The sequence below is a fragment of the Erithacus rubecula genome (assembly GCF_903797595.1).
Source record: "Erithacus rubecula genome assembly, chromosome: 24".
Lineage (NCBI taxonomy): Eukaryota > Metazoa > Chordata > Aves > Passeriformes > Muscicapidae > Erithacus > Erithacus rubecula.
The window spans coordinates 6,332,817-6,360,048 of record NC_136676.1 but is presented as its reverse complement, the minus strand read 5'-3'; the positions used below and the strand labels follow the sequence as shown (position 1 = coordinate 6,360,048).

The 27,232-nt window shown below is 53.5% G+C and overlaps 1 protein-coding gene across 1 annotated transcript; it reads right to left on the bottom strand.

The window, feature by feature from the left end:
- Positions 1–159: 159 nt before the first annotated feature.
- On the bottom strand, positions 160–26,215 carry NOC2L (NOC2 like nucleolar associated transcriptional repressor; the record flags this gene model as incomplete). The annotated part of the gene is made up of 19 exons (XM_079326361.1): positions 26,153–26,215; positions 25,834–26,004; positions 25,253–25,424; positions 24,509–24,628; positions 23,854–23,971; positions 23,465–23,555; positions 22,939–23,017; positions 21,394–21,504; positions 20,501–20,614; positions 19,230–19,418; positions 16,704–16,843; positions 14,164–14,275; positions 11,229–11,342; positions 10,054–10,155; positions 5,934–6,077; positions 4,680–4,793; positions 1,943–2,078; positions 552–694; positions 160–285 (listed from the first exon to the last, which is right to left on the bottom strand). The coding sequence occupies exons 1-19, from the start codon at positions 26,170–26,172 to the stop codon at positions 160–162; spliced, it is 2,316 nt and encodes a 771-aa protein (XP_079182487.1). The 5' UTR covers positions 26,173–26,215.
- Positions 26,216–27,232: the final 1,017 nt, after the last annotated feature.

Sequence of the window (27,232 nt, the reverse complement as noted above, 5' to 3'; positions counted from 1 at the left end):
CCTTAGGAAGTGAACCCTGTGCTATGGAAAGAGCAGATTTTAATGAGGGGTTTTTATTCCCTCTGCTCATGGCCTTGACTTGGCCATGGTTTTATTGCTACCAAAACCAGAAGTGGCAGGACAAGGTGGAAAATCCAGGTTGAGGGGGCTGCAGGGGGCTCAGTCCTCATCAGAGAAATGCAGATCCTGCACCAGGTCAGCCCCACCCTGGGCCAGCTGCTCCAGATCTGAACGGGACAGAGCCTGGGGGCAGCTCCTTCTCCTCCTCATCCTCTGGGAACCATCCTGGGAATCCTGGGCTCCTTCCTCTGCTGGGGAAAAAAGAGAGGTGTCAATCATCCTGCCTGCTGGGTTGTTCATTAGTAATTAGTTACTCATTAATTGCTCCCGGAGAGCCCTGCAGGGGTGGGGCAGCAGCAGTGCCTGGGGGAGGCACAGGAGTGGGGCTGGAACAGCCGAGGAAATTTGGGGGAATTTGGGGGCAGAGGATGGGGACACACATTTCCCACTGCAGGGACCCCAGGACAGAGCCTGGGCAGCTCTGCAGGAACCCCCCACTCACCCTCAGACTCACTGTCCTCTTCCAGCTCCTCCTCCACCTCGTAATTTCCTTCTTCATCATCATCCTCCTCCCCAAATTCCGTGCTGCTGCCTTCTGAGCTGTCACCTGAGGCCTGCCTGGCCCTGCCTGTGCCTGGCAGGGTGGGAGGGTGTGAGCAGCAGCACAGGGAGCTCAGACACACAAATATCCCCCCAAAATCACCTCCCCTTCTCCAGAGGCCCAGCACCTCTTCCTGAGCCATTCCCAACTCCCAATTCCCCTTTTTGCCAGAAATCCAGCTGGAAAACTCAGGAGTGCAGCACCTCTCCAGCTCCTGGTGGTTTCCAGCTCAGAGATTTCCCAAAATTGGATCCTTCCCCGCCTGACAAACATTTCCCATTGCAGGGGAAAGCTCATCCTGATGTGATGCAATTCCTGCACCAGCAGCTCCAAAAAGGGGCTGCAGATTCCCTTCCCTTCCTGCTGAGCACACTCAGGACATCCCAAACATTCCAAGGCACAGAAGGAACACCCAGATCTCTCCCCAGACTCCCAGGCAGGTTGCACAGTTTATTTCCTGTGCCCTCTGCTGGTCACAGCCCAGGTGACAGCACCCCCTGCTCTCCAGGGATTCTGGGCTTGTTGGGAATGCCTGGAACATCAGTCAGGATAAAATAAATCAATCACAAGTGCAGCAAGGGCAGGACCTGCACAGGGCTCTGCTCAGCCAAACATCCCCTGGGTTTTGGGGTTTGACCTTGTGGGTGACAAAAGGGGAGGAGAGAGTGTGAGGCATGCCCAGGAAAAGAAACAGGATTGAGGATTTAAAAAGGGAGTTTGGGAAAGATAAAAGTGTCCCCAAACACCTTCAGTGTCACCTCATCCTGTGCTGTCAGGGAATCTTTTGAAGCCAGCATGAAACCCCTTAGGGCAGGGCCAAGGTGGCTCCATTGGGGATTGGGGACAAGGAGAATAAATGGGATTGGGGACATGGAGAATGGGATTGGGGAGAAGGAGAATAAATGGGATTGGGGACAAGGAGAATAAATGGGATTGGGGACATGGAGAATGGGATTGGGGACAAGGAGAATAAATGGGATTGTGGAAAAGGAGAATAAATGGGATTGGGGACATGGAGAATGGGATTGGGGACAAGGAGAATGGGATTGGGGACATGGAGAATAAATGGGATTGTGGAAAAGGAGAATAAATGAGATTGGGGACATGGAGAATAAATGGGATTGGGAACATGGAGAATAAATGGGATTGGGGACATGGAGAATAAATGGGATTGGGGACATGGAGAATAAATGGGATTGGGGACATGGAGAATAAATGGGATTGGGGAGAAGGAGAATAAATGGGACTGGGAACAAGGAGAAGCCCAGCCCAGCCCCTCACCCTTCACAGAGAATCCCCCATTCTCCTCCTCAGAGTCACTGTCCAGCTCAAAGAGATCCTTGAACTCCTTCTTGTCCTCCTCCTTTCTCTCCTCCTGCTTCCTGCGTTTGATTTCTGGGAAGTTCAAATCTTCCAGCTGGGAAGGAAACAAAGCCAGCAGTGAGAGCAGCCCTGGTTCAGCTGGTAAATGTCCCAGGGGGGAGGGGGACACACACACAGAGCTCTCTGCTGATAAACTCTCCCCTAAAATCCTCCTTCAGCTGGTGGAGCATCCTCTGCTGGCACCTCAGGGAGCAGTCAGTGTGCAGAGGCACAGACAGACAGACAGACAGACAGGATGGGGCTGAGCAGAGGGAGCATTTCCAACTGCAGCAATTTCTGCTGAGGGTTCTGCTCCCCAGCTGGGCTGGATCCATCCTGGAGCCATCAGGGATGGGCACAGGGTGATGGAATCATCACCTTCCCTCTGCTCTGGGTGCCCTCAAACAGCCCAGAGATGCCAGGGAAGGACCAGAGGCACTGGAAGCTGCTGACCCCCATCCCAGGCTGGTTACAGATCCCAGAATGGGTTGGGACCCCAAATCTCCTCCAGTTCCAAGGGCAGGGACACCTTCCATCCCTCAGAGCCTCAGCCAGGCTGGCCTTGGGCACTCCCAGGGATGGGGCAGCCCCAGCCTGGCTGCAGAGGGTGAAAGCATTTTCCAGAATTGCCATCATTCCTGGGGGACAGGTCCTGTGCTGGCAGCAGGGGGCTGATAGGGGATTCCACATTCCCACAAAAATCCCCATTTCCAGAGGCAGCTTTGGGTGACATCAGCACAAGTTCTGCTGCTGGATGAGCTGTGCCAGCCCCAAAATAAACCCCAAACCTGCTCTGGAGTGATCCCAAAGCACTGACACAGCCCCTGGTTCATCACACACCAGCACTAATTAGCTAATTTGGGGGCCAGCCTTTAATCCCCAGCTAAAGGGTTCCTATCTCACCAAGCTGATTAGTCCCCATCCCATTAAAAACCACTGGGAAAAGCAAATGGAATGGGCAGAAAGGCTCAGAGCTGTTGTGTAAGGCAAGCTGCAGCTCCCAGCCAGGCTGCCTTTCTTTTCTCCCCTGTTATTACCTTTTTTCCCCCCAATGGCTGCTAATGGGACATGGATTTTCCCAGCCCTAATGGGCCTCATGGTGTTCCCTCTCCTGCTGGGGCTCACAAAGCTGCATCATTAAACCAGCAGTCCCCACTGAGCCACACAACAGCCCCATTCACCAGGCAGCCTCTGGGACAGCAGACCCCAAACCTGCTTCTCTGAGCAGAGAAAAACCCAAACCTGCCTCTCTGAGCAGAGAAAAACCCAAACCTGCCTGTCTGAGCAGAGAAAAACCCAAACCTGCTTCTCTGAGCAGAGAAAAACCCAAACCTGCCTGTCTGAGCAGAGAAAAACCCAAACCTGCCTGTCTGAGCAGAGAAAAACCCAAACCTGCCTGTCTGAGCAGAGAAAAACCCAAACCTGCCTGTCTGAGCAGAGAAAAACCCCAAACCTGCCTCTCTGAGTAGAGAAAAACCCAAACCTGCCTCTCTGAGCAGAGAAAAACCCAAACCTGCCTGTCTGAGCAGAGAAAAACCCAAACCTGCTTCTCTGAGCAGAGAAAAACCCAAACCTGCCTCTCTGAGCAGAGAAAAACCCAAACCTGCCTGTCTGAGCAGAGAAAAACCCAAACCTGCCTGTCTGAGCAGAGAAAACCCCAAACCTGCCTGTCTGAGCAGAGAAAAACCCAAACCTGCCTGTCTGAGCAGAGAAAAACCCCAAACCTGCCTCTCTGAGTAGAGAAAAACCCAAACCTGCCTGTCTGAGCAGAACAAACCCCAAACCTGCCTGTCTGAGCAGAGAAAAACCCAAACCTGCCTCTCTGAGCAGAGAAAAACCCAAACCTGCTTCTCTGAGCAGAACAAACCCCAAATCTGCCTCTCTGAGCAGAGAAAAACCCAAACCTGCTTCTCTGAGCAGAACAAACCCCAAACCTGCCTGTCTGAGCAGAGAAAAACCCAAACCTGCCTCTCTGAACAGAACAAACCCCAAATCTGCCTCTCTGAGCAGAACAAACCCCAAATCTGCCTCTCTGAGCAGAACAAACCCCAAACCTGCCTCTCTGAGCAGAACAAACCCCAAATCTGCCTCTCTGAGCAGAACAAACCCCAAATCTGCCTCTCTGAGCAGAACAAACCCCAAACCTGCCTCTCTGAGCAGAACAAACCCCAAATCTGCCTCTCTGAGCAGAACAAACCCCAAACCTGCTTCTCTGAGCAGAACAAACCCCAAATCTGCCTCTCTGAGCAGAGAAAAACCCAAACCTGCCTCTCTGAGCAGAACAAACCCCAAATCTGCCTCTCTGAGCAGAACAAACCCCAAACCTGCCTCTCTGAGCAGAACAAACCCCAAATCTGCCTCTCTGAGCAGAACAAACCCCAAATCTGCCTCTCTGAGCAGAACAAACCCCAAACCTGCCTCTCTGAGCAGAACAAACCCCAAACCTGCCTCTCTGAGCAGAACAAACCCCAAATCTGCCTCTCTGAGCAGAACAAACCCCAAATCTGCCTCTCTGAGCAGAACAAACCCCAATCCTGTGCCAGGCTCTGGGGCCAGCCCTGTGCCTGTGCTGGGCAATCCCATTCTGGGCATTTCTGGGCACACAGATCCCAGCTCTGTGCCCAGGCTGTGCCTCAGATCCAGGGTTTGCACTCACCCTTTCCTTGCCACTGATCTCCAGCTGGATCTCCTTCTCTCTCAGCTTCTTCCATTGGGTGTAATATCTGCTCAGGGGTGTCCCCTCCTCCTTCACCTGCTTCTCCCACTCTTCCTGTGCAGAAAGGGACACAAATTTCAAGCTTTTCCCACAAACACAGGCAGTCAATGGCACCAGGTGAAGACCCTTTCCCAAACCACATTTTCCCAGCTCCTGGGCAGAAATTGGAAACCACAACTCAGAGGCAAGCAGGACTAAATGGATTTAGCCTCAGTTATTCAAGCAGCTGCTGAGTCAGGAGTGCTGGGACTGAGAACTCTCCTTGGGCACTGCAGGGAAAACACAGGGAGCCAAAAGCTGGAAAATGCAATCCTGGGATGCCAAAGGAGCATCTCTGGGGGGGTCAGAGGATGCTTCAGCTCATGGCAGATCCCCACATTCCACATGGTGCCTGAACTGGGAGTTGCCAGAGTGCAATTTCTGCCTGCTGGAAGAGGTGTGAGTGTCAGAGCTGCTGGGAACTCACAGGAGGCTCTCCCAGAATGAGCTCAGTGCCCTGTGGGAGCCAGAGCTCCTGCACACTCCCTTCAGCTGCAGGGACAGCACAGCACAGAGGGCAAGGCACTGATGCTGAGTGGAAAAATAAACCCTAAAATGAGACCTGCAGGCAGGAACCAGCCAGGCAGAGAGCAGAGGATCCACCAGGACAGAATCTGCCCCCTGCTCCTCCAGTGGAGCTCCTCATCCCCCACCTGCTCAGCCCTGGGTTCCAACTCACAGCATTTCCCAGCCCTGAGCTGGGTGAGTGCCTCCCCCTGTCCTACAGCCATTTTTGAACCAAAAAAATAAACCCTGCAAGGTCTGGGACTGGGCCCAGCCTGTCTCTGTGTCCCCCAGAGTGTCCCTGTGTCCCCCAGCCTGCCCCTGTGTCCCCCAGAGTGTCCCTGTGTCCCCCAGCCTGCCCTTGTGTCCCCCAGAGTGTCCCCAGGGCCCCCAGCCTGTCTCTGTGTCCCCCAGAGTGTCCCTGTGTCCCCCAGCCTGTCTCTGTGTCCCCCAGAGTGTCCCCAGGGCCCCCAGCCTGCCCCTGTGTCCCCCAGAGTGTCCCCAGGGCCCCCAGCCTGCCTCTGTGTCCCCCAGCCAGTCCCTGTGTCCCCCAGCCTGTCTCTGTGTCCCCCAGAGTGTCCCTGTGTCCCCCAGCCTGCCCCTGTGTCCCCAGAGTGCCCCCAGGGCCCCCAGAGTGTCCCCCAGGCTCACCACAGCCCCTGTGCTGGCCACACCAAAGGCTGCTCTCTGCCTCCTGCTGCAGATGTGAGCTGAGTTCTCCTGCACCTTCTCCAGCAGCTGCCTGATGGGTTTGCAGTAGTTGGCAACCTTGCACTCCTTCAGGAAGGATTTCAGCTGGGGGAGGAAAAGGAGAGGGAGAATTAAAGCCCAGGGCTCCAACCCACACCCAAAATGACAAAATGAAACTCTGAGGGGTGTTTGCTGCAGGATCTCCCCCCTCAGGAGCTCCAGGGGCTCCCCTGGTCTCCTCTCCCATCACAGCAGCAGCTCAGAAAAATGGGAATTCACACCCAAGGCCTCCCCTGCTTCCCCCAAAGCACAAAGAAACCATCAGCACAACAATTCTGCTGCTGAAGCCTGTCCTGCCCTCACCCCCTCTTCCTAAAATATTTATTTTTTATAGGTGCTGCATATTTATCTCCACTGAGAGATGCATTTGTCATTGGATTTATCTCACTTGATCCCCCCAGCTGCAGCCCCAGATCCATCCCATCCCATCCCCTGCCACATCCATTCTCATTTTTCTTGCCTTGCAGAAGTGTCACCAGACATCCTGCAGCAGCCTGGGCTCTGTCAGTGCAGCCTGGAGCTGTGTGCTCCCCCTCATTAATAAATGAACCCTAATGAGATCCCAGCCCTGTGTGGAGAGGCAGGACACAACCAGGGAGGCAGAAAAAGATAAAGGAAAGAGTTGGGGAGGGAGGAACAGGGTCTGTGTGTGCTTTTCCCTACTCTGCCAAATGGAACAATCAGATCTTTGCAGCAGCTTTGAAGTGTGTCCCACCCCCACTGGCTCTCCTCTATCCTCTCTCCTCACTCCCAGGTGCTTCCTGCCTTCCAGGCACAGAATTTGGGAAGCTGAGTCTGGGAAAAGCTCAGCCCAGCTTGCCCCAGAGCCACTGACCAAAACAGGAGGAGGAGGAGGAGGAGGGCACAGCCCTGGCAGCTGGAACAGCCCTGCCCCCTGAGCTCAGCAGGGAGGGAGGGAGGCACAGATGGAGCTCACAGTGGGCTGGAAGCTCTCCAGGAGGAAAAACCTCTCCCCACACAGGGATTTTGGGATGCCAACCCCAGCCCAGCAGACACCAGGAGGCTGCAGGCAGAGAGAGCTGAGCAGGGATCTGAGAGCATCAACCCTCAGCCCTCTGCAGAGCTCCAGCCTGGCCCTGGGCTGTGTTTGGGGGCTGTGCAGAGCTCCAGCCTGGCCCTGGGCTGTGTTTGGGGGCTCTGCACAATTCCAGCCTGGTCCTGGGCTGTGTTTGGGGGCTCTGCAGAGCTCCAGCCTGGCCCTGGGCTGTGTTTGGGGGCTCTGCAGAGCTCCAGCCTGGCCCTGGGCTGTGTTTGGGGGCTCTGCAGAGCTCCAGCCTGGCTCTGGGCTGTGTTTGGGGGCTCTGCAGAACTCCAGCCTGGCTCTGGGCTGTGTTTGGGGGCTCTGCACAATTCCAGCCTGGCCCTGGGCTGTGTTTGGGGGCTCTGCACAATTCCAGCCTGGCCCTGGGCTGTGTTTGGGGGGTCTGCAGAGCTCCAGCCTGGCCCTGGGCTGTGTTTGGGGGCTCTGCACAATTCCAGCCTGGCCCTGGGCTGTGTTTGGGGGCTCTGCACAATTCCAGCCTGGCCCTGGGCTGTGTTTGGGGGCTCTGCACAATTCCAGCCTGGCCCTGGGCTGTGTTTGGGGGCTCTGCACAATTCCAGCCTGGCCCTGGGCTGTGTTTGGGCGGTCTGCAGAGCTCCAGCCTGGTCCTGGGCTGTGTTTGGGGGCTCTGCACAATTCCAGCCTGGTCCTGGGCTGTGTTTGGGGGCTGTGCAGAACTCCAGCCTGGCCCTGGGCTGTGTTTGGGGGCTCTGCAGAGCTCCAGCCTGGCCCTGGGCTGTGTTTGGGGGCTCTGCACAATTCCAGCCTGGTCCTGGGCTGTGTTTGGGGGCTCTGCAGAGCTCCAGCCTGGTCCTGGGCTGTGTTTGGGGGCTCTGCAGAACTCCAGCCTGGCCCTGGGCTGTGTTTGGGGGCTCTGCACAATTCCAGCCTGGTCCTGGGCTGTGTTTGGGGGCTCTGCACAATTCCAGCCTGGCTCTGGGCTGTGTTTGGGGGCTCTGCAGAACTCCAGCCTGGCCCTGGGCTGTGTTTGGGGGCTCTGCACAATTCCAGCCTGGTCCTGGGCTGTGTTTGGGGGCTCTGCACAATTCCAGCCTGGTCCTGGGCTGTGTTTGGGGGCTCTGCAGAGCTCCAGCCTGGCTCTGGGCTGTGTTTGGGGGCTCTGCACAATTCCAGCCTGGTCCTGGGCTGTGTTTGGGGGCTGTGCAGAGCTCCAGCCTGGCTCTGGGCTGTGTTTGGGGGCTCTGCAGAACTCCAGCCTGGCTCTGGGCTGTGTTTGGGGGCTCTGCACAATTCCAGCCTGGCTCTGGGCTGTGTTTGGGGGCTCTGCACAATTCCAGCCTGGTCCTGGGCTGTGTTTGGGGTCTCTGCACAATTCCAGCCTGGTCCTGGGCTGTGTTTGGGGTCTCTGCACAATTCCAGCCTGGCCCTGGGCTGTGTTTGGGGGCTCTGCACAATTCCAGCCTGGTCCTGGGCTGTGTTTGGGGGCTGTGCAGAGCTCCAGCCTGGCCCTGGGCTGTGTTTGGGGGCTCTGCAGAACTCCAGCCTGGCCCTGGGCTGTGTTTGGGGGCTCTGCAGAGCTCCAGCCTGGCCCTGGGCTGTGTTTGGGGGCTCTGCACAATTCCAGCCTGGTCCTGGGCTGTGTTTGGGGGCTCTGCAGAGCTCCAGCCTGGCTCTGGGCTGTGTTTGGGGGCTCTGCAGAGCTCCAGCCTGGTCCTGGGCTGTGTTTGGGGGCTCTGCACAATTCCAGCCTGGCTCTGGGCTGTGTTTGGGGGCTCTGCACAATTCCAGCCTGGCCCTGGGCTGTGTTTGGGGGCTCTGCAGAGCTCCAGCCTGGCTCTGGGCTGTGTTTGGGGGCTCTGCAGAGCTCCAGCCTGGCCCTGGGCTGTGTTTGGGGGCTCTGCACAATTCCAGCCTGGCCCTGGGCTGTGTTTGGGGGCTCTGCAGAACTCCAGCCTGGCTCTGGGCTGTGTTTGGGGGCTCTGCAGAGCTCCAGCCTGGCCCTGGGCTGTGTTTGGGGGCTGTGCAGAGCTCCAGCCTGGCCCTGGGCTGTGTTTGGGGGCTGTGCAGAGCTCCAGCCTGGCCCTGGGCTGTGTTTGGGGGCTCTGCACAATTCCAGCCTGGTCCTGGGCTGTGTTTGGGGGCTCTGCAGAACTCCAGCCTGGTCCTGGGCTGTGTTTGGGGGCTCTGCAGAGCTCCAGCCTGGTCCTGGGCTGTGTTTGGGGGCTCTGCACAATTCCAGCCTGGCCCTGGGCTGTGTTTGGGGGCTCTGCAGAGCTCCAGCCTGGCTCTGGGCTGTGTTTGGGGGCTCTGCAGAGCTCCAGCCTGGCCCTGGGCTGTGTTTGGGGTCTCTGCACAATTCCAGCCTGGCTCTGGGCTGTGTTTGGGGTCTCTGCAGAGCTCCAGCCTGGCTCTGGGCTGTGTTTGGGGTCTCTGCAGAGCTCCAGCCTGGCTCTGGGCTGTGTTTGGGGGCTCTGCACAATTCCAGCCTGGCTCTGGGCTGTGTTTGGGGTCTCTGCAGAATTCCAGGCTGGCCCCAGGTGATGGAGCCTGAGGAGGCAGGGAAGACTGGGGAGGAAAGATTGGGAAGATGGGGAAGGGAAGGGAAGATTGCCATCTTGTGGAGAGCACCTCAGGAAGGCTGGGGACAAGGAAAAGCTGGGGCTCAGAGCACAGGTTCTGCTCCAAGACCCCACAGAAGCTGGGACAGCTCTGAACCCCAAAGAACCCAGCTGAGTTCACCACCCCAACCCCAACCCCATCCTAGAGCAGCTCTGCAGCCTCTGCTCCACCCTGGCTCCCAGCAGATGGCAAAACTCCAGAGCCACTTTCTCCCACCTCCAGCCTAATTACATGTGATGCCTCTGTTCCTCCCCACCAACCCCCAAAACACAAAAATTGAAATCAAGCAAAGATAAATGGATCTTCCCTGCTTTTGTAAGCTCATCAGCTTACATGACTTCATCCTGCTCATGGCACCAGCACAGTGCTGCCCCTTACCTGGATGACAGTGGGGAGAACCAGCTCTGGGAAGCCAATGCTGTGGGCTTGGCCATGCAGATACTCCAGCATCAGGTCATAGAGCTGGTCAATGAGTCCATCCTGAGCAGGAGAAACACAAACCAAAGCCTGGTTATCACCTAAACCCCACAGACTGCCCACAGCACCCAACCCCTGGGGTTTCCCAGGCTGGGGAAGGTGTCCCCAACCTTTGGGGACAGGGACATGGGGAGCACTCCTTGTCACAGCTGTGTGGGGTTGATGTGGCCAGAAATGTGGATTCTATCCTCAGCTGTTAAACCAGGTGGGGCAGTGACCCTGATCTCCTGGCACACATTATCTGCTCATGGGCCACCTTTAAACCAGCTGGGCAATCATCTTTATCTTCCCCATGAGCCACCCTTCATCCAGGAGGTATCACCTGTTAATGGGCCATTGATAAAAACTGGGTGTGGCAGAGATTCTTATCCCTGTGGGAGATATCTCCTGTTAATGGGCCATTGTTACAAACTGGGTGTGGCAGTGATCTTTATCTCCTGGCACACATTCTCTGCTCATGGGCCATCTTTAAACCAGCTGGGCAATCATCTTTATCTTCCCACAGCCCATCCTCCCTCCAGCAGATATCTCCTGTTCATGGCCAGTGAGTCCCAGTGCATGGCTGATAAAATTCCATCATCCCACTGGGAGATGCTCCAGCCAGGGGAGGAGCCAAGCCTTTCCTACCCTGATAAAACTCAGATTTTGGATACCAAGGTACCCTCTTCCCACTGGATTCCAGAGGAAAACCAGACCCTTCCACATCATCCCTGGAGCTTCAGAGGAAACTGCACCTTCTCCAGGAGCACTGCTCCAGCTGAGCCACATCTGCCCCTGCAGGAGGATGCAGCACCATGGAATGGGACTGTGCCACCACCCTGACTGACTGACTGTGTCAGCTTGGATTCTGACTCTGGCAGGGTTGGGATTGTTCTTTGTAACACTGCATTTCTATTTTAATTTTCCTAGTAAAGAACTGTTATTCCTAATTCCCATATCTTTGCCTGAGAGCCCCTTAATTTCAGAATTATAATAATTTAGAGGAAAGGGATTTACTTTCTCCATTTCTGCCTTTATTGGCAGACACCTGTCCTTGCAACCAGCCAGGCACTGCTGCAGGCTGAGCTCCCACTCACCCTGAAGGCCTTTTCCTGCAGGTTGGCATTGGAGAGCTTCAGGATCACAGCAAAGTTGATGGGCTTGGAGCTCATCCTTCCTGGCTTCTTGTTGAAATCCACCTGTTGGAAAATCTGAAAGAAAAAAAAAAATAAAAGAAATGAGTGTAAAGGTGATGACAGCACAAAGCAAACACCAAATAACTCAGCCAAGAGCAGGTGGTGGCAAAGGCAAGAAGACAAATCAGAAACCCAAATTGCTGATCACTGCCCCAGAGCTTTCCTAAATACCCCAGGGAGGGAGCAAACACCAAGCACACCTGGGAAAGGTGCTGTGAGCAGGAAACCAGCTCAAGAAACTGAGGTTTGTCGCTCAGCCTTTCTCATGGTCACAGTGTGCACCTCAAAGCTGCAGTGGATTTTGGAGCTGGCCCTGAAGGTGACAAGATTTTCAGGGCAAGACTAAGTGATGCTTACACTAAACAATTGAAATAATGGTCCCAGGGAGAGCTGCTCAAACCACAGGGTATGGGCAGATTCCCAGAGGAAGCTGGATCCCATGTGGCAACAAGGGAGGCTTCAATCCCATTTAAATTTAAAAATAAAGCCACCAGCTGATGAGATCTGGCACGCAGAGGGGTGAGGAGCACATCCTGCTCACCCACACTCTGCAGCAGCCCCAGCTCCTCCCTCCCTGTGCCCAAACATTTCTGAGACTGCCCCCCTGAGCTGGAAATCATTTCTCCTTGCTCTGAGCAGCAGCAGCACATCCATCAGCAGCCCCCAGCAGGGTGGGGATGAGTGGAGCAGGAGGGAGAGGCTGCTCAGGCCACAGCAGTGCCCCCAGGCCACAGCAGCAGGAGGCTGGTATTGATTTCTTACATTTTATTTGTCAATCCAGGTTATTTGGAACTGGAGGGACAAGCTGGGGGCTTGTGCAAACAAAGAGCCCTTGCCTGGGGAATCGATGCCACAAACCTCGTTATGCACAGTTATTTCCTTGGCCCACACACAGCTATTGATCCCCCAGGTCAGACACATTAAGGGGCTCCCTGGGATCCTCCCACACCTCCAGGCAGGCAGGAGGAGCAGCCAGAGGCTCTGGAAGTGGCCCAGGAGGGGGCAGGGAGCTGGGCAGGGAGGGAAGGGTGATTCCCATGCTCAGGGTTGAGGCACAGCATCAGTGATGTCCAGGAATGCTGGGGCAGGATGGGCAGGGGGTAATGAGGGGGCAGAGAAGGGCCCTGTGGATGAAGGGATAAGCACTGGCACACAGGGAAGGTCAGGGACAGCAGCAGGAAGCTGAGGGATGGTTGGGCTCTCCCCAGCTCCCAGTTTGCACATGGGGAAAGGGAAGGGAGCTGGGACCCACAGCTGCCAGTGCCAGGCTGCACACAGCTCTGCACTGCATCTCCACATGCAGCCACAACTTCCCAGGGCACTGGGCAATTCCTGAGCCTCAGGAATGCACAGACACAGGATCTGTGTCCTGAGGGAGCAGCAGCCACGGGCTGAGCCTGCTTGGAGCAGCAGGGAAAGGCAGAGCTTGTGTGGGGTTGATGTGGCAGAAATGTGAATTCTGGGGCAGTGACCCTGATCTCCTGGCACACATTATCTGCTAATGGGTCAGCTTTAAACCAGCTGGGCAATCATCTTTATCTTTCCCATGACCCACCCTGCATCCAGGAGGTATCTCCTGTTAATGGGCCATTGTTACAAACTGGGTGTGGCAGTGACTCTTATCCCTATGGGAGATATCTCCTGTTAATGGGCCATTGTTACAAACTGGGTGTGGCAGGGATCTTTATCTCCTGGCACACATTCTCTGCTAATGGGCCATCTTTAAACCAGCTGGGCAATCACCTTTATCTTCCCACAGCCCATCCTCCCTCCAGGTGATATCTCCTGTTCATGGCCAGTGAGTCCCAGTGCATGATATAAAATTAAAATAAAATTACATCAGCTGGTAAGGGAGGGTAGAGCAGAGCACCTGAGGGTGCTCAGAGAGCTGGTGGGAAAAATGGAGGGTGATCAGGGCAGGGTGGGAACACCTGAGGGTGATCAAGGTGACAATGGAGGGTGATCAAGGTGCTGAGTAAAAACAATAGAGGGTGATCAGGACAGGGTGGGGGACACCTGAGGGTGATCAAGGTGACTGAGTGAGAACAATGACAGGTGATCAGGTTCCAGGGTGGGGACACCTGAAGAACCTCAAGGTGCTTCAAGGGAACACCTGGCTGGGGCCTGACAACCAGATTAGGGACAAGGAGTCAGGGCCAGAATGCAAAAAAAGGGAAGGTTTTGAGTTTTCTCACTTAAAGCACTAAAAAGCAAAAAGAATCTTTTTCACCCCAGCACCACAGCCCCAAGGGGAGGTGCCTGCACCCCAAAATCTGCCTGGCAGGGGTTGAGGCCAGGAGCAAGAGGAAGGAAGCTGGGGAATGGCAAAGGCAGGCAGGGAGCAGGAGGTTTATAAACATTCCAGGGGCTGAGGATGTGGTTTGCAGGGGACCTTGACCACCCCAAACCACAAAAGCCTTTGCTTCAAGAGAACTCAATTAGGAGTGAGCCTGGCTGAGTCAGGATTAACCAGCAGTGTGTGTCCCTCCTCCTCCTGTGACAGCCTCATGCCAAGCTCAAGCCCTCACAGGCATCTTCCTCAATAATTATTTTAATTCTTGAGGTGGTTTTTTTTTGTTCTTCCATTTCCTGTTGTCTGCAGTCAGGAACAACTCTGCCTTCACCAAGAGATGACCACAGCAGCAGGATTGAGCCTGGGGAATTCCTGAAGCTCTGAATTCCCCTGGGGATGAATTTCTGCACCCAGCACAGACAACAAAAGTGAAACCCCATTTGTTGAATCCCATTTTCTCAGTGCTGTTTGCCAGGGATTCCAGGGAGTGGGCACAGAGGGGAGCTGCTGGGGGCAGTGAGGTGCCCAGAGGGCAGGACCCACCTCGAGGATGAAAGGCAGCACTGGGATGAAGGTGCTGGTGCTCTGGGACAGCAGGGTCAGGGCTCGGATGCAGTGCATGCGCAGGGGGAAGAACCGAGGTGTTGGCACCAGCCTGGGCAGCAAAAACAGATAAAATTCATTACTTTAAATCAAATTTATAGAGGAACTGCACCTGCAGGGACACAGGACTGCACAGCAACCTGGGCTGCTGCCACCTCACAGCTGGAAATAGAATTCCAACAATAGAAAGGGGAAGAGCCCTGACTGAATTTTACCCATATTTCAAATAATTAAAGTTATTAAGACAAATGTTGAGCTGACTCCCTGAGCAGAATCCACTCCCTCAGGAGCAGGGATAGAATGGAGAGCAACCCCCAAAAGTCATTTCTGTCCCACTCTCATGCCTCTCACTCACTGACTGCACTTGAAGCCTGCAGCATTAGAAATGTTGTTTTTAAACCCCAGCTCACAGATGACAGAGCCAAGCTGATAAATGAACCCCTTCCTCCCCAAAGGACTTGCTGAGCAATCCAGGAGAGCCCACAAAATAAAAATGCTTGACCAGGCACCATAAATCAGCTGCATCCCCATTGCAAACAGTGAAATAATTATCACTGGAGCCACTGCAGAAAATAAATCTGCTTTGCACTCCTGCTCTGGCACCTGTGGAGAGGACCAAAGCCATCCTCAGGAATTAATTGATGGAGGAATAAAGCTGCTAAGTGTATGGATTTACTGTAAACCAAACCCATTCATTTTTAGTGTGGCTGTGCTCCACATCCCAGGAATGGGGCACAGGGAGTGCCAAACCCAGCTGGGACAGTTTGCTCAGGGAGCTCCAGTCCCTCCAAAGGGACTCCTTTCACCTCAGAGCAGAGCCCCCAGTGCCCCCCCAGCCCTGGGAATGACTCCTGTGCTCCTGAGGGGTTGGGAACAGCCCCAGGGCTTGCTTTGATTTGATTCTGGTGGCCAGAGGGGACACAGAAATCTCCTCTCAGGGACACCCAGGCTGGCTCTGCTTTCTTCCCTGCACCTCAGCTGAGAGGCTGCAATGCCACAGGCACCAAAATCCCTCATCTGGCCACACACACACACCAGGAAACAGCTTCATTTTTACAGCTCAGACTGGCAGCAGGGCACAGGAAAAGTTTATGGAGAAAAGGGATAGAAAAGAGGAGCTCCTGCTGCTAAAAACAACCATCAGGGTGGAGAGGGGCCAGCCCAGGGAGGATGGAGCAGTCCCAGGGACACGTGGTGACTGTCCCTGTGTGGAGCCAGGCGCCACCTCCTGGCACAGGGGACAGCAGGAATGGGATGCTGGGATCCTCCTCACCCATCCCTGTGGGATAAACCCCCCAGCAGCAGGGAGCAGGGGTGGCAGAGCTCACACACCCCCACAGCACCCCCAGGCTCCACTCTGCCTCCTTCCCATCCAGCCTGGCTGGGGCAGGGCTGTTTGTGCTTCCCCAGTGCTGGAATCACAATCATGGAATGGTTTGGGGTGGAAGGGACTTAAAGCTCATCCAGGGCCATGGGCAGGGACAACTCCACCATCCCAGGCTGCTCCAGGTCCTGTCCAGCCTGGGACACTTCCAGGGATCCAGGGGCAGCCACAGCTTCATGGGAATTCCATTCCAGAGCCTCACAACCCTTGGGATGAAGAATTTTTTTCCTGACATCTCATCTGAAGCCACCCCCTCCCAGTTTGAAGCCACTCCTGTGTCCTCCATCCTTTGCAAATCCTCTCTCCATCTTTCTTGTAGCTCCTTCAGGTCCTGGAAGGTCACAGGGAGGTCACCCCAAACCCATCTGTGGGGTTCCCAAACCTCCAAAGCCTTGCTAAAAACCCTGCTGAGCCTCACCCCATTCCCCTCTGCTGGGCCCCAGGTCCCTGATTTATCTGCTGGCCAGGTAGGAGCTGCCTGGATGCACCCCCAGGGGCAGGGGGGTGGCAGGAGGGATGTTTGCATCCTCTTATCTGCTCGTTTAAATCTGCTTATCTTCATCACCACTGGGGAGTTTTTCCAGACCTGGGTTTGTTTTAAAGCTGAGAATCTGGTTAACAGAGCTAACAGGATTTGGGAGATCACCAGAGATGCCAAAATTCCCTCAATGCTCCTTGTTAACACCACCTCAGAGCACAAACATTTCATCCAGATCAGCTGAGGGAGGAGGGAATTCTCAGCAGACATCCTGGAAATAACAACTGTGTCCCACTTCTTCAAATCCCAACAAAAAAGCAGCTTCTAAATGTGTTTACAGAGCTGCAGATGAGGATTTTCTGAAGCAAGGCAGATCATTTTCCTTGCAGTAACAAGGATAATCTGCCCAGGTTATTCAGACCGAGACATTTCTTACACAAAGAGGAAAGAATAAATCAAACCAAAAACTGTCACCACCTACACAGCTGCTCACACACATTCCAGGCTGGAACATTTCAATTTAAATCAGCTTTGAGCCCATTCATGGTTCAATCCAAATCACAGAACTGTAAAATAACACAACAAAGCAGAGCACAAAGAAGGAAGGATTGCACTCACTTGATACAGCCAATAATGACCTGTGTCAAGGGGTAGATCAGGGGCTCCATGACCTCACTGGGGTGGATGGTGCTGAGAACTCGACACCAGAAGTGCAGGCAGTGGATGTACTGCCAGTTATAGACTGACTGGAAGTTCTCCTGCAGGAAAGGAGGGGAAAAAAATAAAGGCAGAAGCTTGAAAATGTGGGATTTGATAGGTGCTCACTCTGCTTCCTTGTGTGATCCAGGTCACTGCAATGCCCAGGGAGGAAAACAACACCAGGGCAGCAAGTTCACTGGGTACAGCAGTGCCTGAAGGAAATAAAGGGAATAAAACCAGTCTGCTGCTGCTCAGGGGTGGCTGCTTTGAGAAGGAGTTCCCACCTCACAGCAGGCACTGGGATGTGGCCAAGCACAGGGAATCCTCAGCTGGTCACTGCAGCAAATCATCAACCCAGCATTTTTTGGGAAAGACACCACCCAGGACAGCTTCATTTTATTTTTTTTTTTTTGTAGCTGCAGGGTAGAAGTGCCAGGCAGCAGAGCAGAGAGGAAACCTGCAGCAGTGACAGGGGGACAAGCCTGGCCCAGCAGCACACACAAGGGTGGCCCAAAGTTTGCACCAGAACTGTTTTCATGACTCTGGGCAGGTGCTGCAGCAGCTCTGAGTGCCATAAAATTTGAATAAAATTGATAACTGATTGAATAAAAGCCCAGCTGGAGCAGCAGTCCCTGAAGGAAACCCTTCCCTACAAGTTCAGTATCTCTGCAGGAATTGCCCAAAAGCACAGCAGGCTGCACTCACAAGGTGCCTCAGCCCCCACCTGTGGCTTTTTTCCAGACTCTCAAGGCCCAGCTCATCTCCTCTGCCTGGAAAAGCTGCACAAGACCTGAGGCAGGGGCAGAATCCTTTAATTGCAGCCACTGGGCCAAGCCTTGCAGCAGGGACTTAAGGCAAGGCACAGCTGGAGAAGGCAGAGCTCTGCCAGCTCTGCCCAGGGCACTGGGATGGGGCAGAGCTTTTCTCAACCTCTCCTGCACAGAACAGAGAATCTGCTCTGTAATCACCCTCCAGCACCAAGCACTGCTCCATCCAACAGCCTCAGGGACTGAATTTGGACATTTTGCTGGTGCCATTCCCACTCCCCAGCTGTGAAATCAAGTGGATTTACTCCTTGTCTGGGCCACAACTGAGGGTGTAAGGAGCCAGTGCAATCCAATTAGGGGATCTGCAGCCCAGACTTCATTTATCTCTGCTTGTTTATCCCCATGTCTGACCAGCCAGGAGATTTAGCTGGGGCACAAACCCTGCCCTGTTTGGGGGCAGCTGAGCAATTAATCTGTGGGGTCTGTTTTTGCTAAACAGGACTAAATCCAGGATTAGCAATCTGACTCAGATTTCCCAGGTCAGACTGAGGGTGGCTGAAACCAGGGCTGCCCCCCAAAGCTCTGAGCTGCTTTGTTCATTTAAGTCCTTTAAATAGCACAGGCTTTGTGGGGAGCTGCAGCACCCCAGGGTGGCTCCTAAGCTGCTTTACCTGCAGCTTTGGGAACAGAGGCTGCAAACAGCAGCCTCAGACAGGAAAAAAGGTGTCCAGGATGGGAAGTGCAGCACAAAGTTTTACAAGTGGGGAGAGAAAAGTAACTCCCACCCTGCAGGAGGGTTTGGGTTCAAAGGGAACTTAAAGATTATCCATGGGCAGGGGCAGCTTGAGCACCCCAGGGAGCTCTGAGCTCCATCCAGCCTGGCCTGGGACACTTCAGGGACCCAGGGGCAGCCACAGCTTCTGTGGGAAATCCATTCCACCCTCCCAGAGGGAGGAATTGTCTCCTGGTATCCAACCTAACCCTCCTGTCAGTGTGCATCCATTCCCCCTCCTCCTGCCACTGCAGACCCTTGGAATTGCTGGATAGAGATTTCCCTACAGGTCCTGCAAGGCCACAATTAGCTCACCCCCAAAGCTTCAATTTTTTTTTTGTCCTTCCTGGCTGAAATTTGAGCACAGACAACTCAACTCCCAGGTGCTCCACCAATGGGTCAGACACCACCAAAGCCTGAAATGGTCACTGCAATTCCTCTTCTCCACACATTTCCTCCTAGGAAGGGGGAATTCCTTCCTAGCAAGGAGTGATGCCTTAAGGTTGAACTTTTATATTTTTTCCAGATTCTGTGCTGCCTTAGTGTGTGACCCTGAACTTCATATCAAGTGTTAGCCTCAGTCACACAAAACAATCCCTGTCCAGCCCCACAACCAAGGACACGCTGCAGCTTCAGCCACAAAAAGTGCAAACAGAGAGAATCTGGGAGGGTGGGACTGCAGAAGCTGGAGCTGGAATTGGACAATGAACCCCAAGATGTGAATGGACCAAAAAAGTGAAACATCCTGATGTGGGTTTACCCCGGGCTGGACTGGAAGCAGAGCCAGGCTCTTGCACTGCCCGGGGTGAACGCTGGGAATAAATGCTGTGACCAAATCCCTGTTTACCCCTTGAACTGTGCCTGTGGCTGCCCAGGGGGGGCTGTGCAGGGCTCAGGGGGTCCCACCTTCTTCCTGAGGGTGATGGCACTGCGCAGGTGGATGGCCAGCTGGCGGATGTAGATGAAGCTGTGCTGGTAGGAGCTGTGCGTGTCCAGTGCCAGCAGCTCGGCCAGCGTGCGCTGCATGAAGCTGATCATGGGCAGCACGTTGGGAGAGGTGAACCTGCAGTTCTTCACAAAGGCAATGTACATTTGCTAGGAGAGGAAAAAAGAGGGAGAAACTGGGGTGGGTTGATGTAGCCAGAAATGTGGGTTCTGTCCCCAGCTGTTAAACCAGGTGTGGCAGTGACCCTGATCTCCTGGCACACATTATCTGCTCATGGGTCACCTTTAAACCAGCTGGGCAATCATCTTTATCTTTCCCATGACCCACCCTTCATCCAGGAGGTATCACCTGTTAATGGGCCATTGTTACAAACTGGGTGTGGCAGAGATTCTTATCCCTGTGGGAGATATCTCCTGTTAATGGGCCATTGTTACAAACTGGGTGTGGCAGTGACTCATCCCTGTGGGAGATATCTCCTGTTAATGGGCCATTGTTACAAACTGGGTGTGGCAGTGATATTTATCTCCTGGCACACATTCTCTGCTAATGGGCCATCTTTAAACCAGCTGGGCAATCATCTTTATCTTCCCACAGCCCATCCTCCCTCCAGCAGATATCTCCTGTTCATGGCCAGTGAGTCCCAGTGCATGGCTGATACAATTCCATCATCCCACTGGGAGATGCTCCAGCCAGGGCAGGAGCCAAGCCTTTCCTACCCAGAGAAAAACTGAGATTTTGGACACCAAGGCACCTTCTTTCCACTGGATTCCAGAGGAAAGCCAGACCTTTCCACATCATCCCTGGAGCTTCAGAGGAAACTACCCCTTCTCCAGGAGCACTGCTCCAGCTGAGCCACATCTGCCCCTGCAGGAGGATGCAGCACCATGGAATGGGACTGTGCCACCACCCTGACTGACTGACTGTGCCAGCTTGGATTCTGACTCTGGCAGTGTTGGGATTGTTCTGTGTAATACTGCATTTCTATTTTAATTCTCCTAGTACTGTTATTCCTAATTCCCATATCTTTGTCTGAGAGCCCCTTAATTTCAAAATTATAATAATTTGGAGGGAGGGGGTTTACATTTTCCATTTCAAAGAAAGCAGGGATCACCCTGACCTGACAGAATTTCTGCCCTGTTTGGTTTTCTGGAGGCTGCCAGCACCACCTCCAGCACCTGCTCATCTGCAGCTCAAGGCTGTGAGGAAGAAAATGTGAAGATCTCAGGCTCACCTTGAGCAGGGGGCTGAGGTAAACCTCCTTCTTGTACCTGCAGATCTTGTTGAGCACCAGGAAGGCCAGGACTCTGACTGTCTCCTCCCCTGTGCTCCACAGAGTGATGGTTTGCTGGGATAAAACACAGACAGGTGAGTGAAGGTGACAGAGGTGACACAGTGTGCTGTCAGTCACTGGCAGCCTTTCTGTCCTCACACTCTCACTGGGACACCACTCAACAGCCAAGGCTGATGTTCCCATGATCAATAAAGGAACCTGTCCAAAACCAGCACCTCTAAAAACCATACAACTTCTAATTCCTGTGGTGAAACACCCATTGGGAGTCTCCTGAGTGACTCCATCTCCCCCAGGCTCACCTGGTACCCCCCCAAAGCTTTAGAAAGGCTCTAGAACAGGGCTGGAAAAGCCTCAGAAATGCCTGCAGCATCCCTTCAGCTTTGAGCTGTGCCACCCTCCAGTCATCCCCACCACCAAAGGCTCCCCTGCCTCCTTGCAGCTTCCATTCACATCCTCCACCCTGCTGCCCTCTGTGTCTCCCCCACACCTCCTGTGCTGTTGCTCACACTCAGCAGTTGTGACTGAGCTGCCACAGAAATATTCCACCCCCAGCTCTCTGATTGCAGAGGCAGCACAGGCATTCCCAGGGCCTGGCAGCATTTCCTCCTTCTGGGGAGGGGGAAGCAGCTTCCCAAAAAAAAAAGAAAAACAACACCTCCCTGGGGAGCAGCATCTCCAAACAGAGTCACCCACCAGCCTGGCATCACCCCGTGGAACAGCAGCACTAAAAGGGACTGAACTGCCAGGGGATGCAGCCCCAAGCCCACCACAGGCTCAGCTGAAGGGGGAGGAGCCCCTCAGGTGCCCCTGGCACCCCCCAGAGGTGCCCTTACCTTGAGGAGGGCCCGGCACTGCTTGGGGAAGGACAGGTAATAGGGAACTGTGGCACTGACATGCTGCAGCACTGCTGCACTCACTGAGGCCTCTGTCAGGCAGGACAGCAGCTGTGGAGAACAAAACAGCCTCAGATTGCAGCCAGGGCCCATCAGCCCTGCCCTTCCCAGCTGCATTTTGCTGCTCCAAACACTCCTGAGCCAGAAGGAGCTCACAGAGAGCCCAACAGCTGGATGAGGGGAGGAGCAGACACAGGGCCAAGAGCTGCCCTGCAGGTCCCTGAGCCTGGAAAGGGGAGCTCAGGCTGCTGCCCCTGCATGGCTCACAGCCCCTGAGCTCCTCACACAGCTCCTCCCTCATGGACACTGCAAAATCTGTCTTTATCTGCAGTGCAGGACACCAAAATGTCACCTCACTGCCATGGCCTCAGTGAGGAAACATCACCTGAGCTGGCTGGGAGCACACTCCAGGAGTCCTGAGTGGGAGCTGGGATGCTTTGGGTGTTTGGGTTAACTCTCCCTCAAGGAAAGGCTTTGACAAAAAGTGCAGAACCAAATCTTTGTGTTTGCAGCTTGTCCTGCTCAGTTCACTGCACACAAACCCAGTTTCCAATCTGAAGACCAGGTGAGCTCCAGGTGACCCAGAGAGCCTCTGCCTGAAGCTGTTTTTGTCCACATTTAATGTCCCTCCTCACACTCTTCCCTGCCCTGCAAAGATTCTGAGCAGACTTTGCCCAGTCCCTCACACACCAAAAGAAGGTTTTGTTCAGAAATTGTGCCAGAAAATTCACACTGGTGAAGGCTGGGACTGAGGATTGCATTCCCAGCTTTTCCCTCTCTGCAATCCTCTGCTGCTACAGAGAGGCACCACACCTTGAGGGAAAAAATAATAATAATAATAACAAAATCTCTGCTGATCAAATTGCTCTTTCTGCTCAGTTATTGTGCCAGCTCCCAGCTGAGGGACAGCAGCTCTTGGTTTGTCTCTCCTAGTGTCCCTTCCCTCAGCTGCTGAGCAATCAGTGTTTCAGTGCTGCCTTTGTTTTAATATTCCAATCTGGGCATGCTAATGAAGCAATAAAAAAAAAATCAAGTGAGGGCAGGAGTTTCCTTCAGAGATAATTCAAAAATTGACTCTGAAACACCAGGAATTTTGGATGGATGGGATGGAATGTTATCATGAGATGCCACGTGTGAGGTCACCAACAACATCTCAGTATTTACATCAAGTGGAGAGATCACAGCACCAAAAAATGAATGAATGATGCAAACTACTTGAAAGCCTATTAAATATTAATCTGCCAGACAAATTAAAACAGAGGGAGCTGCCAGAATGTTAATTCAACCCTTCTTTACTGCCTTATATATTCTGACCTTCTGAACCTCCAAATTGTTAATTGGACCAGATAATTCCCAAACAACACAGAGAAACAATGACCACAAACCTCAGAGGGGCAAACCCCACCTGCCTCACTCCAAAATATCCTGAACATCCCAGCAGGGCCCAGACTGACCCCCCAGACAGAAAATGATGATATTTCTTACCTGGATGGTACAGCCAAGATAAACTTTGATGTCCAGTCGTAGCTTTCCCCAGAGGGGGCTGGTGGAAGGGAGAACCAGTCTGGAAAGGAGCAACAGTTGGGTTTAGTTTTTAAAGAAAAAACCCCAAATTAATCAGATTTCAGCAGTAAAATGAGCAGTGAGATCAATTCCTTCCACCAACAGCTGCCTGCAAATCATGAGTGGGAATGAAAGGATAAACTGGGGTCACCAACTGGTGACACTGCAGGGACACAGCAGAAAGGTTGAAAACCAATTTGCAGTGCCTGAATTTGCCCTGAGTGCACACAAAGGCAATTCCAGACCTTGCAGAGCCACACAAACAAACAAACAGCTGGAGTTTGATGTTTGATATTGCAGGGGGCACAAGTGGGGGAAGAGAAGAAGCCCTGAGCATCCCCAGGCACTCAGGGTTTGGGAAGAGCTGGAAGCTCTGCCAGGTTCCAAGGCAGCTCTGAAAACCCCCAGAGCTCTCCTGGAGCTCCCAAACCCCCCCCCCCAGACTTACTTGAGCTTGTTCTTGGGGGCTTTGGGGAGCAGCAGCTTGTGCAGGTGCTGGAAGAGGTCCCGGATACAGAAGGACACCAGGGCATTGAACACTGGGTGAAAGAAGCCAGGAAAGCATTTGTGAGTGGTTTTCTATGTACTCCTGGTTTTCCTAATGGGAAAAGAGGAACTGCAGCCAGTAATTTCCATGGCAGAACTGCTGCATTTCCTTCCAGCAACCCTCAGTTTGCCTTTTATTCCAATTTTTTTATCCAAGATTAGAAGGCACAGGGGGCACCTCTCCAAGAAAAGATCCCAGAGCAGCACAGCAAGACAAGTTCCTTAATGAGGTGAATTAATTAACTCCTGGCAGTGCTCATCTCCCCCCTCAGATGATTTCCCTTCCCTCACCTGCAGTGTCAGTCACCTGGAACTTGCTGGGGTCACCACCACTGTCCCCTTTGGTGGTGGCCACTGCTGCCTTGTAGGCTTGGGTGATCTCATGGAAGAGTTTTGGGGTGAGATTCCTCTGGGGAAAGAAGAAAAGGGGTCACTGAGGAGAAGGAAAGATGTCCTGGAACTCTGACACTCCTGACTGGGACAGGAGTTCACTGGAAGTTTGAAGGCAAAGAGTTCCACCCTTGAGCATCAGGACAGGGTTAAAAAAAAAAGAATCAGTGGCTTCCACTCCCCTAAAATTGAGTTTTAATTACTGAGGTTTGAGAAGGAATTAATGAGCTGCAGCAACTTCCAGTTTGAGCTTCACTCCCCTCAGTTATTCATCACTACTAAATGTGTGACTAAGAAACTCCTGGAGATGCCAAAGGCTTAGCAAGAGGGTGAAAATCCAAATTTGATCATTCTGGCCTCTTGTGAGCCACATTCTGCAGCTTCTCCCTCACATGGAGAGGAAGGACTTGAATCTGCAGCCCAAGAGAAATGACAAAGCTTTGCTGAAGGCACTCTGGAGATTTGGGACATAAATTCTGTGCCAGATTAACAAATCCCAAATTGTCCTTTTACAGGCAGGGAGGAAAACTCTCCAGTGCTTTGTGTTCCTGCTCACCTGGGCAGCTTTCTTCCATTCCTCCACCATTTTCAGGCTCACATGGATGAGGGAAACTTTCTTCCTTTTGACTTTTTCTTGTTCTTCATCCTCATCATCTTCATCTTCATCACTGGCTTCCTAGAGAGATCAGAAGGGCAGAATGAGGAAAGGTTTCTACAACTCCTGCCTGCCCCCAGCTCCTTGACTGAGCAGCTGAGGATAAATCAGGGCTGATTAATAAATGCTATGATAACATTCCATCCCATCCATCCAAAATTCCTGGTGTTTCAGAGACAATTTGTGAATTATTTCTGAAGGAAACTCCTGCCCTCACTTAAATTTTTTTTTTTTTGATAGCTTCATTAGCATGCCCTGATTGGAATATTAAAACCAAACCAGCAGTGAGGGAAGGGACACTAGGAGAGACAAACCAAGAGCTGCTGACTGAGCAGAAAGAGCAATTTGATCAGCAGAGATTTTTATTATTATTATATTAATATTATTAATAGAGTTCCCAGCACTCTGTGGAAAGCAGGAATGGTTCAGATGGGACATTGAGAATTAATTCCTCCCTGGGAGGGTGGGCAGACCCTGGCACAGGTTTGGCTGCTCCTGGATCCCTGGAAGTGCCCAAAGCCAGGCTGGGAAATGCTGGGGTTGCAACTGGATGAGTTTTAAGGTCCTTCCCAAGGCAAATCACTCCAAGATTGAGGGCTGGAGCACAACCACAGCTCATGGGGCTGGCTCAGTGATGCCAGGTACCTGCAGAGTGTCAGGGGGTCTGTGCAGAGCCTCCTCCTCCTCCTCAGAGCTGTCTGAGGCATCAAAGTCCAGCAGCCTGTGGTCGTTCTGCTGCAGGAACTTGTAGAACTCAGGATCTCTGTCCTTCAGCCTGGACAGCTGATCTTTGTGTTCTGATGCCTTTCCCTTCTTCCTGCTGAGAGAGAATTCATTGTTTATTCGCTGCTCAAAGATCTGCTAAGTTCTGCTGCAAGAAAATGATTTTATTAAGGATTAAGAAATCTTCACGGCAAGATATGAGAGTGGGGTGGGATAGATGAAAACACCTGGGAAAACAACAATAAAAAAATTGTTAATAAAAAAAAAATGTGTTTGTCAGTTCCTCAGAATTGCTTGCAGGCAGGAGAACCCCACCATCCCCCTGGGCAGCCCCTTCCAAGGCCTTTCCATGAGGAAATTCCATGAGGAAATTCCTCCTGATGTCCAACCTGAGCCTCCCCAGGTACAACTGAGGCCGTTCCCTCCCCTCCTGCCTGGGAGGAATTTCGTGGAAAACAAAAAATCTCCTCCCTGAGCTGCTTTTCCCCCGGGCCAGCCCTCACCTGCCCGCCCGTGCCTGCAGCGCCGGGGCCTCTCTGCTGGGATCATCATCATCATCATCATCATCATCTTCATCATCATCATCATCCTCATCCCGATCCTCCTCCCAGCCGCCGGCATCCGAGTCCGAGCCCGCAGCCAGGAACTCATCCAGGCTCAGATCCGCCAGTTTCCTGAGGGGAGAGAGGGAGGAAAGAGTGTGAGGGGGAAAAGTGTGAGGGGGAAGGAGCGGGTGAGGGGGGTAAGGAGTGTGTGAGGGTAAAGGAACGTGAGGGAGGAAAGGAGCTGAGGAAAAGCTGACGTTCCCGGCGCGGCGCTCACCTCCTGCCGGCCGCCGCCATGTTGCCTCCGCCACGCGGCCGCCGCTTCCGCTCCCGGCGCGCAGCGCGGTGAGGGCGGGGCTAAGGAGCCACGCCCGTGTTTATGCAAATGAGCTCATTTGCATACTAAGCCACTCCCCATAACAGTGCTGGTCCCGCCCCGCCGCGCGATCGCTCCGTGCTGGGCTTTCCATCGCTGGCCACAACCAGGAACGGTGCGGCCAGCGGGGCCAGGGGAGGGATTACCGGCGTTCTCCGCACTGCAGAGCCGTGTCTCCAGTGCTGTGTGCCGCTCTGGGCCGCCCAGTTCGGGGAGGACATTGAGTGTGGATATTGGGGTGCTCTGTGCCCACTGGAAGTATATTGGGGTGCTGTGTGCCCACTGGAAGGGCACTGAGGGGATGGAGCGTGTTCTCTGGAAGGATATTGGGGTGCTGTGTATCCACTGGAAGGATATTGGGGTACTGTGTGCCCACTAGAAGGATATTGGGGTGCTGTGTATCCATTGGAAGGATATTGGGGTGCTGTGTATCCACTGGAAGGATATTGGGTGCTGTGTGTTTGCTGGAAGGACAATGAGGAGCTACAATGTGGATATTGGAATGCTATGTGCCCTCTGGAAGGATATTGGGATGCTATGTGCCCTCTGGAAGGATATTGGGGTGCTCTGTATCCACTGGAAGGATATTGAGGTGCTGTGTGCCCTCTGGAAGGATATTGGGATGCTATGTGCCCACTGGAAGGATACCGAGGGCCTGCAGGGGGTCCAAGGAAGGGGAATGAAGCTGGGGAAGGGTCTGCACCACACACCCTGTGAGCAGCGGTTTAAAGAGCTGAGCTGGAGCAAAGGAGGCTCGGTGGGACCTTCTCACTCTCCCCAAAAACCTGACAGGAGGCCATAGCCAGGTAGTGATGGTCTCTTCCTCCGAGGACGGAGTTTTAAGCTGTGTTGGTGTGGTGAGAGGTTGGACATCAGCAGGAATTCCTCCATGGAAAGGTTTGGGGTCCCCATCCCCGGAGGAGTCCCAGGAACTCCTGGAGGTGCCACTCAGCGCTCTGCGCCGCTGTCAAGGCGGGGGCC